At 40.0% G+C, this 12,672-nt stretch overlaps 1 protein-coding gene across 1 annotated transcript in view; it reads right to left on the reverse strand.

Moving 5' to 3' along the window:
• Window positions 1–509: 509 nt before the first annotated feature.
• Window positions 510–12,672, reverse strand: part of ARMH4 (armadillo like helical domain containing 4) — a 130,296-nt gene continuing 118,133 nt past the window's right edge. Inside the window, exons 7-8 of the mRNA XM_019451693.2 lie at window positions 6,148–6,282; window positions 510–5,911 (exon numbers count right to left, since the gene is read on the reverse strand). Coding sequence (XP_019307238.2) covers window positions 5,843–5,911; window positions 6,148–6,282 — 204 coding nt within the window. The 3' untranslated portion in view covers window positions 510–5,842. The remainder of the gene's footprint in view (window positions 5,912–6,147; window positions 6,283–12,672) is intronic.

The following is a 12,672-nucleotide window of genomic DNA, read 5'->3' on the forward strand; positions in this document are numbered from 1 at the left end:
ATCATGAAGACCCCTGAAAGTACACAAACTCTGTGAGGCATAAAATTGGAGAAATGTTTCAAATGCTATTGGTTCCATCCTTTCTTTCACTGTGAATTAGGAAGAAAACATGGAGATGTACAGTACTTTGGTTAATATAAACCCCAGTGTCCTAACCTGATACCAAGTTCAGTGTTTTAAGACAAGAGCAAGTGACCTCCCAGCCTCAGAGGTAATAAAAAAAAGCCAAGTGAGCACCCATTCTCCTTCCATTCTGTTTGTACTCTGTTCCCATATCTATAAGCATTGAAGGGAAAAATTGGATTTTTCTCCCAGTAGTTAATTCTCCTCAGTTCCTCCATCGTTATCCCACAAAAGGGTATGTCTTAGGGTAAGAATGTATACTAGTCCATATTACAAATTATTAATGGTTATTATTTGTATTATTGTTCCTGTTGCTTCTTGAGAATGGAAAGTAAGACCTTTGCCTTACTAAATGGAAGATTTGAGAGTTTGTGTGTGTGTGTGTGTTTTTACCCCAATATTGTTTTCTGTATTTAAGCATACTAGAAGAGAGGAGTATAGGATTTGTTTCTTTGCACTTTGGCTGCTGTTATCTGGAGGAAATTTCTTTCTTTTTTCTTTCTTTCTTCCTCCTTTCTTTCCTCTCCTTTATCCTATATACACATAATAATTTAGGCTAATTAACAGCGAGTTAGATGTATCAATTACCCAAAATAGGGTAATCCCAATGCATTTGTATAGCTAACAGTGGCTTACAAAATAAATGCAGATTATTTTTGCTGAATGTAGAACTTAAGCGACAGAATTATGTTTCCAGCTATTTTTGACTGCCAAAATTGGTAATTATGAAGTAAATAGATCCCAAAAAGGTCTGTGTCCTATGGGGGATGCTAAACATACAAATAAGGGGCTTTTATTTGGTCAACACCATTATTTTGCTTTCAAATTGTTTCCTATTCCTATAGATTTATATACAGTTATTTGAACTTTGTTTAATTAAGAAAGATATTTAACTGAGATTACTTAAAGTAACCAAGCTCCTTTTGTCTCCTCATTGATCTTGGGTTTCAATTCCCTCCCACTCATGTCCTTTCTACCTAGTGTAGGATAATTTTCTTTGATGGAAACGATGGAAGCAAATTTAGATTTATAGCGCCTTCCCCTGCCAATGGCCTAACTCACTTGCCTTTTTCTCCTTACTTGTCTGTATCATTTTTCCAAGCATCGGTCCATTCGATGGAGCTTTGGCCTCCTCTAGCACATTCCAGTGTTTTGTGCCATGTTTACGTTTCCATTGCATCGTGACTTTTCTTGCATCTTCTTCTACCCACACTTCTTTCCTTGTGACCATACATTCACATACCCTTAAAAGTAGAGATTTCTTTCACAGATTTCCCTGTAATCATAACAAAGCCTACCTTGCCAAAAGGGCACATAGCTAGAAACTTCAGCCACATGATATATCTTATTCCCAAAAGCTTACTTTTTTGGCAGCTGGTAGAAACATTGATTATTCATATCCACAGAAATTGGATATTTCACTTGGACTTCCACATGAAAGAGATATCTGGAGGAACGTGGAGAAAAGCACCAGGCATTCAGAATGTTCTATATGGCTCTATATTATTTTTTGATGTCTCTGTAACATTTGACTTTTAAGTCTTAGCTTTAAAAAAAATAATAATAATGAAATAAAGAATCGGCTGTGACTGACCAAGCTAAAACTACTTTAAATATGTCCTAAAACTGTGCTTTAACAATTTCCCCACAACATTATTGACCTATGTAAGAGATACAGGTACTTTAAGAAAATGTTTCTGGAAGACTGTATCTGAGGCAGTTTATGAGCTGAAGCCAAGGCTAAAGCATTGCTAAGGGAATCTGTTTCCCTGGGATACTAATTAACTCCAAATATTGCATATAAATTAAACTAGCAGCTACTGAAAGAAGCAGCTAATGGGCGAGGAAAATCTGAAGAGGTGTGAAAGAAAAGTCCTACCTTCTGATTAGAGAAAAAGACATCAGGGACATAGGAGGAGACCTTTTCTCTCTGACCCATCATTCTATTCGTTCTAGAAGCTTCTACCCTTTTCTCTTTCCTTTTGTTTTCCATTCTCCGCAACGGCAGGTGTGATTTATTGGATAGCTGACTAGGGCGTTTCTTCCCCATGGGACCTGCTCTCCCTCATCTCTTTACTAAGGAAGCTGTTCTCTAGATAGATGCCCTCCTAACTCTATTCTCTAACTTGCCTGGGTACAGGAGTCCCAAACTCCTCCCTTGGAGATACTGATTCAATGGGTCTGGGGCAGGGCCTTGGAATCTGTTGTGTTGAACACATCTCCCAGGTGATTCCTGGGAGCCAGCTCCCAGGAATCACCCGGAGTTTGGGAAACACTGCCTCTCCCTCTGAGAATAAGATACAATCCCTGCCCCTGCAGTGGGACAGCTGCAGTTCTGAGAAGATGAATACAGCTCAGAAGGGAAGATGTTTGCAACTGAAGCTTGCAGCTATCACGCAGCCCCCACCAGACAGCTTTATTTATTTTGCTGCTAAATGTTTTAAGGTTCGTTGTTAGAATAAAGATTTGCCTTTTTATTTTTAATGTGCAAATATGAGCATATCAATCACTTATGTTAGGTAAACCTATCAGTGCCTGATTTACTACTTTTAATCTGGACTATAGTATAACCACTAGCCAGCACCCCCCTCTGGTGGCAACACCCCAATCTCGGGTTTTGTTTAGAACAAGACAACCTTTTCTGAAAATTCTGATAAACAACCTCTCAATAATTTCAGCTCACTACTCAACATCATTGTGCCACAGCCACTGACAGTGAGGAAAGTGGCCAAGATAAGCATAGCAGTTGAGCCATCTACAGAACCTTCCACACAACCCAGGTGGTGAAATGGGTTCATACAGAAATCTACTGTGATCTAAGTCATCTCTTTGTCTCTTAACAGTCACCTTCCCAAAAAAAGGCCTGCGGAGACATTTCTGCTTAGCCTAAATGCACATACATATCATCCCCATGGCCTTCTGGAAAAAATGAAAATATGTGTCTGTTATTTGTGACCTTATTATTCTACAGTTTGAAAGTTCAACCTATTAGCCATGGTCTAGTGAAAACTACAGATTAAGAGTAGCCTGAGGCACTGATAGCCATTAGCATTGCCCAGGTATTGCTAAATGAAATGGTTTATTGTGTGTTCACTATAAATAGCTTGTTAAGAAAACAATCATGCCCATCCTCCTCCTAACCTTAGGAACCCTTACAACAAGGGGCTGCTCTTAGAAAAGACAAACATACCCTATGCAGTCTCAGGATGTCTCTGTTCTTGAAATTACAAATTACTTATGAGTGTCATGATGCTGAATTTTATTTTTAAAGCCCGACTTTGAGCTTATTTGTCAATTGTTAACCTCTAACTGTATTTGAGCTTCTCATTTTCTTGACCAACTTCACACATTTGCTTACATCTCTTGGCAAAAAAAAAGAAAGAAATTATTTGATGAAAACATTCTTGCATGCTAGCTATCATTCAACAATGGATTCTAGAAAGTTTTTTCTATTAGTTCTCTATAGGTGATAGTAAACCTATGTGGTTGTAAAAGAAATAGCTGAGGTGGGAGAGGAAGAGACCAGTGTGTGAATAAGAGGGAAGTTAGTAAGGCATTGTTCATTTCACAAAGACAGAAATTCATGTGAAATGTTCCTTGGCCAACCAACTACATACAGCTGACCCTTGAACAACACAGGGGTTCACAGTGCCAACCCCCCCCTGCACAGTTGAAAATCTAACTGTGTGCCTGGGTGGCTCAGTGGGTTGAGCGTTGGACTTAGACTCAGGTCATGATCTTGTGGTTCATGGGTTCGAGCCCCACATCAGGTTCTGTGCTGAGAGCTCAGAGCCTGCTTGTGGTTCTCTCTCCCTTCTCTCTGCCCCTCCCCCACTTGCTTTCTGTTTCTCTCTCTCAAAAATAAACATTAAAAAAATTTTTTTAAAGGAAAATCTAAGTATAACTTTTGACTCCCCAAAAACCTTACTAACAGCCTACTATTGATGAGAAGCCTTAGTGATAACATAAACAGCTAACTAACATATAATTTGCATATTATATGCTTTACATACTGTGTTCTTACAATCAGTAAGCTATAGAAAAGAAAATGTTAAGAAAATCATAAGAAAAAGAAAATAGATTTATAGTACTGTATTGAAAAATCCACGTATAAGTGGACCCGTGCAGTTCAATCCCATGTTGTTCAAGGGTCTCCCGTATTTCCTTAGAATCTTGGTTTTTAAAGGACTCTGAAACGTCACTGCTTCCTGCAAAGTATGTGGAAAGGCACTGAATTGATGAGGGGGTGCACAGTTTTGAGTCCAAGTGGGCTCTTGTCCTGATTGTTCCTGGGCATAATTTTGGATTATCATTTCACTTCTCTGCTTCAGTTCTGTCTTTAGTCAACGGGGAGAATAAAAACATACGTCCTAAGTCATAACGTATGTCCTACGTCATACAGTAGCTGTGAGGAATAACTGCAACTTGCCTCGAATGCGGCACAGCAGGCTCCAATAAACGTGAACAGATTCTCTATGTGTCAGGCACTAAGGACAGTGTTAGTGGCAACCTTTATTCCCCCATGCAAACGAGCCAAGTCTATCCCTAAAAACTTGACTTAAAGAAGTCCCGAATACCCAGATCCAAAAGATAGGGCAAGGAATTACATTGCAAAAGAAATGAGAAATGATCTAACATAGGGCAACATCCCCGGAAGAGGATGCCCTGAGAGAGGCGGGGTTTTCATAAGCTCCATCATGTGCCAGGACTCTGGCCAATGAGCCTGCATCCACCACAGGATGTCTGTTGTCTAATAAAGCCAAGCAAGAACCAGTGCTGGCCCAATCATTGCGTGGCCAGGACCCCAGAAGTAGAAAAGCAGCACTCTGAATAATTCACAATAGTGGCCACACAAGCACAGAGCCAAATGGCAGAGATAAATGCTCTGAGAGCTTACCAACCCTCATTTTCGTCCTGATTTCTTCCTCATTTCTTCTTGCAAAGTCAAATGACACACAAAAAAGAACATCTCTTAATGAAAGACATGTAAGAATCTACTGATAGGTCTGTTGGGCTCAATCACACTCTTTAAGAAAACAAGTTTGCATTGAGACTGAGAGTCAACTTAATGTATTATTTCTGGTGCTTTTTTTTTCCTGCCAAAAATGAGAATAAAAACAGAAGATGAAAAATAATAAAACTGGGAGACTGGAGTATATAATGCAAGGTACATACAAATCTAGACACAATCCTAATGTGCCGAGAGATCTTCTTGACAACAACAAAAAGATTTCATTCTAACTTGCTGCTAGTCTTGATGCAAATGTAGGATGTACTGTGGCCCAGAAGCCTATAGCTTCAAGTAGGCAGAATGCAGTCATCACAAGTTATTCTTTGTTAAGATTTCTATTTCAGAGCCAACATACCTTGGCAGCAATAATCGTTATACTTAGTGCAGGTAAACCAAGGCAAAGGCCCTTTGGAAAAATACAAATTATTTACCTAGCAACTCCTGGTGAGCAACATGAACGCTGCATATTGATGAGTTGTAGCCTACGGTTGTGGGAAATTCACTACAGAAGAAAAACAAACACTGACTATTACATTAAGTATACAGCATGCCTTTTCAGCTCAGTACAAGAAAAATCTACTGCCCAGAAGATAGTAAGACTGATGGCCTGACCGTAGTGATGTTGCAGGATGCTGTTCTTTTTTTTGCCCCGAAATAAAAAATAAAATGATAACACAGTCGAATATCCCAATTAAACTCCCATCCAATTCAAAATTCATCTTCAGAGCTGTCGGCTAAGAGCATTACTCGATCTTGCATGCTGTTGAATTCTCTCTGCTGGAGAAAGAAAACAGAAAAGCATTAAACCCTTTCTGCTGCAGAGCAAAACTGAGAAACAGGCCCCTTTAAAAGACACACTAACACACGAAGCAGCAGCTGCCGCAGCTAATCCAAACCACTGGGCATGTCAATACCATTCATGCATCATTAAGCCCCATGTGCTTTATTAAGCAAATTAGAAAAGCAAAGAATGTTCTGAAACTGATTAGGTTTTGCTCTTGTTGGTTCCATACCTTTCTTTTATGCCTTTTGAAGCCGTTTCTCCTTCGCCGATTCATAACCTTAATGCTGTACAGTGCTCCCAAGATGAACAAGGCTCCAGCTATCCCAACCCCTACAGGAACCAGCATCCCAGACATGTAGCCAGCCTGCACAGAAAAGGAAACATGCATCAGGATGCTGAATGGACCACTGCCCTGGGTTTCTCATTTTTGCTGGATGGCACCAGGTTCTTAAACAACACCTGAAATTCTCCTACCTGCCTTGCTATAAAATAGCACCTAGAATAAAGGTATTTTTAGGGAGAAGGCAACAGAGAGAAAGGGAGGACTATTTTTGGAGAGTTCAAGTATTTAGTAGAAGTATTGAAATAAATCACCCAGACCTAGTGGCAGCACCAGCCGTGTCCTTATGAACATTTATCAACATCAGGTTTTGGTGGCAGAAATATAATTTGTATTAGAGATGGATGAAGTAAGCTTCTAAGAACACCAGGACTATTAAAATGCTATAAATTGGAAATATCAGCCTGAGACAAGCTCCAAGGGGGCCGAAGTGCCCGCTGGAATATTGTGCTTCTTGGGGGGCAAAGGGAGGGCCTCAACATTGGTGGTCTTCTCTCTCACAATCTCAGCTGCATTACAGTAAAAGAGGGAAGACGGAGGATGCCAGATGTTGGGGCACAGACAGGAAAGACAAGGAGAGGAGAGGGCATGTGCGTAAAGTGGGATTTATATGAAAGGAAAAAGCTGCCAGGGGACAAGACCAAAGTTGGGGCTTGAGAGGAAATTCTGAGCATCTCCAGACTCAAAGAAAGAAAGTGGCAGAGCAGGGTACAAAGATCACTGCCAACAACACTGACACGTTCTAAAGAGTCTGGAGGTATCTGGTATCTGAAGTGTCTCCAATGTCCCCAAGGTGTCACTATGAATAAGTTGCTCATAAGAGAGCAGTGTGATGTTCACACATCCCTGGGCTTGGGTGAGTAGCTGAGGATCTTCCCAAGCTCAGGGTAAGGCCATCATACTAAAGGCGCTCCCTGCATTTTGGTCAATATGTATTGGCCTAATAAGCATTATGTAACCTACCTAGAGCACTTTCATAGAAAAACAGGATACTGGTTTGCCTTCCAAGAAGGCCCCTTCTAGCGGCCCACCCAGACAAAATATATAAAAAAATTTAAATTTTTGAACTTTAGATAGGCATTATTTGGCGGGGGGGGGGGGGGGGGGTACCCATGAGTCTGTTCATTTATTTGACTATTTCTAAAATTTCTATTATAGCTCAAACTATTTCTAGTACCTTTCAGAATGAGACAAAATCAGAGAGGGCCAGAGAATAAAAGTTTTCTAAAAAGTGCTGAAGTATGCAGACTGTGATGCTTTCCCAACATTTCCAAAAGTAAATCAAAGGAATACACACGACCTTATAAAACTGCAGCTCCCTCCTGCACACAGCCGGCTCAACCACTGGTTCTGTTTTCCAGACTCTTGTGTTAGAGCAGAATATGGAAATTTTTCCATTAATTTGAGAACAATAGCATTGTTCATCAGCATACTAAGTGTTTTTCTCCAAGAAACAATACCCAGTCACTTTTCAACAAATTAATATGCTTTGCAGAAACCCAAACTTTTTCTAAAGTTCTTCCAGATCTACTTAAGGCTTATAAAAACTGTAATTTTCCATGTGGGAAAACACCGGACAAGAGCAAAGTTTTGGTACTCTCACAAGAAATGTGAGTATATTGTTTTAAAACCACCATTCCCAGTGCATGGAAACGTATGTACATATTGAAATATGATCATTTAAGTCCCATAGATTAGACTCTAAAGAGGATGATGTACATTCAAAGGATAATGTGTGAGCTTTTGGAAACTCAGCATGACCACTCTCTGTGTGGGTCTCCTTGTACTATGTAACTTCACCCCAATAGCACGAAGATTCCAAAAAGTGTCACTCTTTCCCACACTTGTTATTTATACATTTAGACTTCTTGTTTCTAGAGCTTTAAATCATCTAGATTTCACCAAAACTTAATTCGTATCTCCCTCTTTCCTCTCTTTGGTCCCCTCGTGTGTGTGTGTGTGTGTGTGTGTGTGTGTGTGTGTGTGTGTGTGTGTGAGAGAGGGAGGGAGGGAGGGAGGGAGGGAGAGAGAGAGAGAGATAACTGACTGTGCTTTGAAATTACAATTACAAGATGGGATCAAAGTAACCTCTCCTCTTCAAGTATATTTTAACCATTCCTCTTTAAAAACTGACTAAACGGAGAAGAAGCTCTTCTTAAATCACCCATGACTTGTTTCCTGCACAAATGAAAACAAGTAAGAAATATGTACATATTTTTTAAGTTCTAAATCCTGCCCCTTACCTCTTATTTGTTCAAAAGCACTGTATGTACATGAACTTCCACATGTAACACCCTAAGAAGGACACGGCTGCACCTGTGTATATTCCAGCTGAGAATGCATAAATTGAGTTTAATCATGAGAAAACACCCAATAAACTTAAAATGAAGACTGTGATATTGTTTTTTTTTTAACGTTTATTTATTTTTGAGACAGAGAGAGACAGAGCATGAACAGGGGAGGGTCAGAGAGAGGGAGACACAGAATCCAAAACAGGCTCCAGGCTCTGAGCTGTCAGCACAGAGCCCAACGCGGGGCTCGAACTCACGGACCGTGAGATCATGACCTGAGCCAAAGTCGGCCGCTTAGAAGCCACCCAGGCGTCTCTGTGATATTGTTTTAAAGAGGTCTATATTCTTTTGGGGCACCTGGGCAGCTCAATTGGTTAAGCGTCCAGCTCTTGATTTCCGCTCAGGTCATTATCTCACAGTTCGTGGGTTCGAGCACCGCATCTGCATGGACAGCGCAGAGCCTGCTTCAGATTCTTGTCTTCCTGTCTTCCTCTCTCTCTCTACCCCTCCCCGGCTCACACTCTCTCTCTCAAAAATAAATAAATAAACATAAAAAAAAGGTCTATATTCTTTTAAACATCAGTGTCGTGAAAGACAAAAGATGGCTATAAAAAATGTTCCAGACTATAGGAAACTAACAAATCATGGAAATCAGATGTGCTGCATGATCCTAGACTGGGTCCTCTACTAGAGAAGAAAAAATACTTTTAGAAAGGTATTTTGAAGGGTGCCTGGGTGGCTTAGTTGGTTAAGCAACTTCAGCTCAGGTCATGATCTCACAGCTCATGGGTTTGAGCCCCACATCAGGCTCTGTGCTGACTGCTCAGAGCCTGGAGTCTGCTTCCAATTCCATGTGTGTGTCTCTCTCTGCCTCCTTCCTGCTTGTGCTCTCAAAAATAAATAAACATTTTAAAAAAAGAAAAGTATTTTGAGTCTATTGAAAAAACTGATGCCAGATTTGATAAAAAGTACTGTATTAATATTAAATATACTCAAGCTGATAACTGTACTATGTTTGCTAACAGAATATTCCCACTCTAGTGTGTAGAAAATACACACTAAAGTATTTAGGGTCAAAGCACCATAGTATATGCAACTCTTCCTCAAATGGTTCAGAAAAAGAGACAGAAATGGGGAGACAGACCGGCAAATGAGATAAAATATTAAAAACAAGTGCATCTGGGTAAAAGTTAAAGGGGCATTCTTTGTATTTACTCTTGTATCTTTTTTGTAAACTTGAAAATAGCTGCAAATAAAGAGTAAGTTTTACATTTTTTAAATTATTACTAGTCATAGTTGTTTTTAGTTTGTGTTTGTTTTGGTTTTGTTTACTTTGTTTTGTTTTGCTTTGTTCATGAGAAAGTAAAAAGAGAAATACTTTCATGAGAAAGTATTAGGACAATGTAGTTATTCAGAAACATCTGTTTTCAAGAAAGGTATAAGAAAAACAAATGATATGCTATAGTGCCTAAAATCTGCTGAATTAAGATAGTGCCCTGATATTGCTTTGCGATGGTGGTTCTCAAACTTCAGCATGTACCAGAATCACCTGCAAGACTTGTTAAAACAGATTGTTGGGGGGCGCCTGGGTGGCGCAGTCGGTTAAGCGTCCGACTTCAGCCAGGTCATGATCTTGCGGTCCGTGAGTTCGAGCCCCGCGTCGGGCTCTGGATGGCTCGGAGCCTGGAGCCTGTTTCCGATTCTGTGTCTCCCTCTCTCTCTGCCCCTCCCCCGTTCGTGCTCTGTCTCTCTCTGTCCCAAAAATAAATAAAAAACGTTGAAAAAAAAATTAAAAAAAAAAACAACACAGATTGTTGGGCCCTGTTCCCAGAGTTTCTGACTCAGTGTGTGTAGGGTGGGGCCCAAGAATTGCATTTCTAGCGAGCTCCCAGGTGATGCTGACACTGTGGGGCCAGTGAGAATCAGTGTTATGCAGTATACTCTGGGTCATCCATTTTCCAGATTACTTCCCAAAGCTAAAAGAAATAGAATGACCTTGATGACACAACAACAGAGCTGGTCTTTATTATACGACTACAATTGTCATGCCTCTCCAATTCTGAGAAACATTTAGATGCTGAAAAGATATATAGCCAAGTTAAGATTTGCCTAACAACCATCACTAACTTGAACATATAACCAGAAAGAAGGCAATGATGGAATGAGTATAGGGACTGTCCCTCAATACTCATTCACCTCTTCTTTCAGAGCAACAGAACCTCCCATTTAGGCTGGGCAACAATCACTTCTCCCTGCCTTCTGTGCAGCTTTAGCTGGCTATGACCATGTGATAACTCTCACTAAGAAGATAATAAATTTGGGGCACCTGGGTGGCTCAGTCAGTTAAGCATCCAATTTTGGCTCAGGTCATGATCTCAGGGCTCACAGGTTCAAGCCCCGCGTCAGGCTCTGTGTTGACAGCTCGGAGCCTGGAGCCTGCTTTGGATTCTGTGTCTCCCTCTCTCTCTGTTCCTCCTCCCCACTTGCTCTCTCTCTCTCTCTCTCTCTCTCTCTCAAAAATAAAGATTTAAAAATTTTTAAAAAGAGAGAGAGAGAGAGAAGATAATACATTAGTGGCAGGTGCAACTTCCAGGCCATGATCTTTAAGAGGGGAGCACAGCCTTTATTCCCCACATTTTAAGAATGAGAGTGCCTCCATCTTCCCTTTTAAGAGGGAGGAGGTACCTTAGCCTTCCCTTTTCCTCCTTCCTCTGGCTAGAATAGAGCTACTGAAGTTGGAACTGCCATCCAGGACCATGAGGTGACCTTGGGAATGAATGTCCACAGATAGTGGAGCATCAAATACAAGGAGCTTGAGCCCTTGTCACAGTGTTGCTTCCCATTAACCCCTGACTGCTACCTCCAGATTCATGAACAAGAGACAAAATTCGTCTTGGTTAAGCCATTGTCACTGGGGTTCTCTGTCACTCATAGCTGATCTTAATCCTAACTAATATAGAAATCCAAAATAATAACAGCAAAAGGAATAATTCAGAACTTTTTAGAGCACTATTCTTTCTGGAGCCAAACCAACTAACAGAAATACCAATATTGGGTAAAATTAAATAAAGCGAAACTGAGAAAACGTCCTGGTGGGCCGAAGAGCCAGTCAAATAAGTATTTAGTTTTCAGGTTTAAGGGATTCTGTGACTTTCATCAGAGGCAATAGTTATACCAGTTTCTGAAGATAATAACTCACAAGACTTTTATAGATGATAGCTAACTAGCTAGCTAGATAGGTGAAGAGGGGAAGTGAGGGAGAAAGGAAGGGAAAGAGAGAAAGATACATATACACACATACGTGTATGCACATATGAATGCACATTGCAGGTAAGTGTATAATATTTCACTCACAGAGGAAGGGGGGATATGGGAAAGATTACAGTGAGTACCTCCAAAAGAGGGTCAAAATATAAAGAACACCTCAAATAAGCCAAACATGGTTAGAATATCAACTATTTTTCTTTTTTTTTTTAATTAAGACATACTGAAAAAACACTACAGAAGAAAATAGAGAGAGGGCTGGAAAAACTCAATCCAGAAAACTAAGGATCACACATAAAATTATTTCTCTTGGTGAAAATGAGTAAAGAGAAGGTGCCAAGCCTTTGAGACAAGAAGGGTCTACAGAAATAGAAAATACAGCCTTTCTATAAAACTGCACAGATTTTTAAAAATTATGGCAAAGCTATCTATAGATACAGGTAAGAAATTTTGCAATATCTAACTTCAAAACTGACTACATGCAAAAATGTATTCTCTTAAGGGTTTTTTGTGCATTTTTTTTTACTCAGAAGGATATTTTCTATAGAAACAATGATATATGGATTCCTAAATTCATCTACCAAAGCCTATTTCCTTTACATTGCATCATATTTTCTCCTGAAAAAAAAAAAACAAGAAGCCCTACTAATGTGTTCAGTTCTTAACCTTTGAGCTTTTTTCCCCCTAAATCCTACTCGGTCCATCTGATCCTACCTCCCTTAGACAACTGGACCCGTTACAGATATGAAAATGGCCTCCGGTAACCTCAATATGCTTAAAATTTTCAATATCACTTTTAATACCTATGAATACATAATAGCCTCATTCTCAAAAACCATCCATGCTAAATTTTACTGAG

The sequence above is a fragment of the Panthera pardus genome, unplaced genomic scaffold (assembly GCF_024362965.1).
Source record: "Panthera pardus isolate Hobbes unplaced genomic scaffold, ASM2436296v1 HiC_scaffold_24, whole genome shotgun sequence".
Taxonomy (NCBI): Eukaryota; Metazoa; Chordata; class Mammalia; order Carnivora; family Felidae; genus Panthera; species Panthera pardus.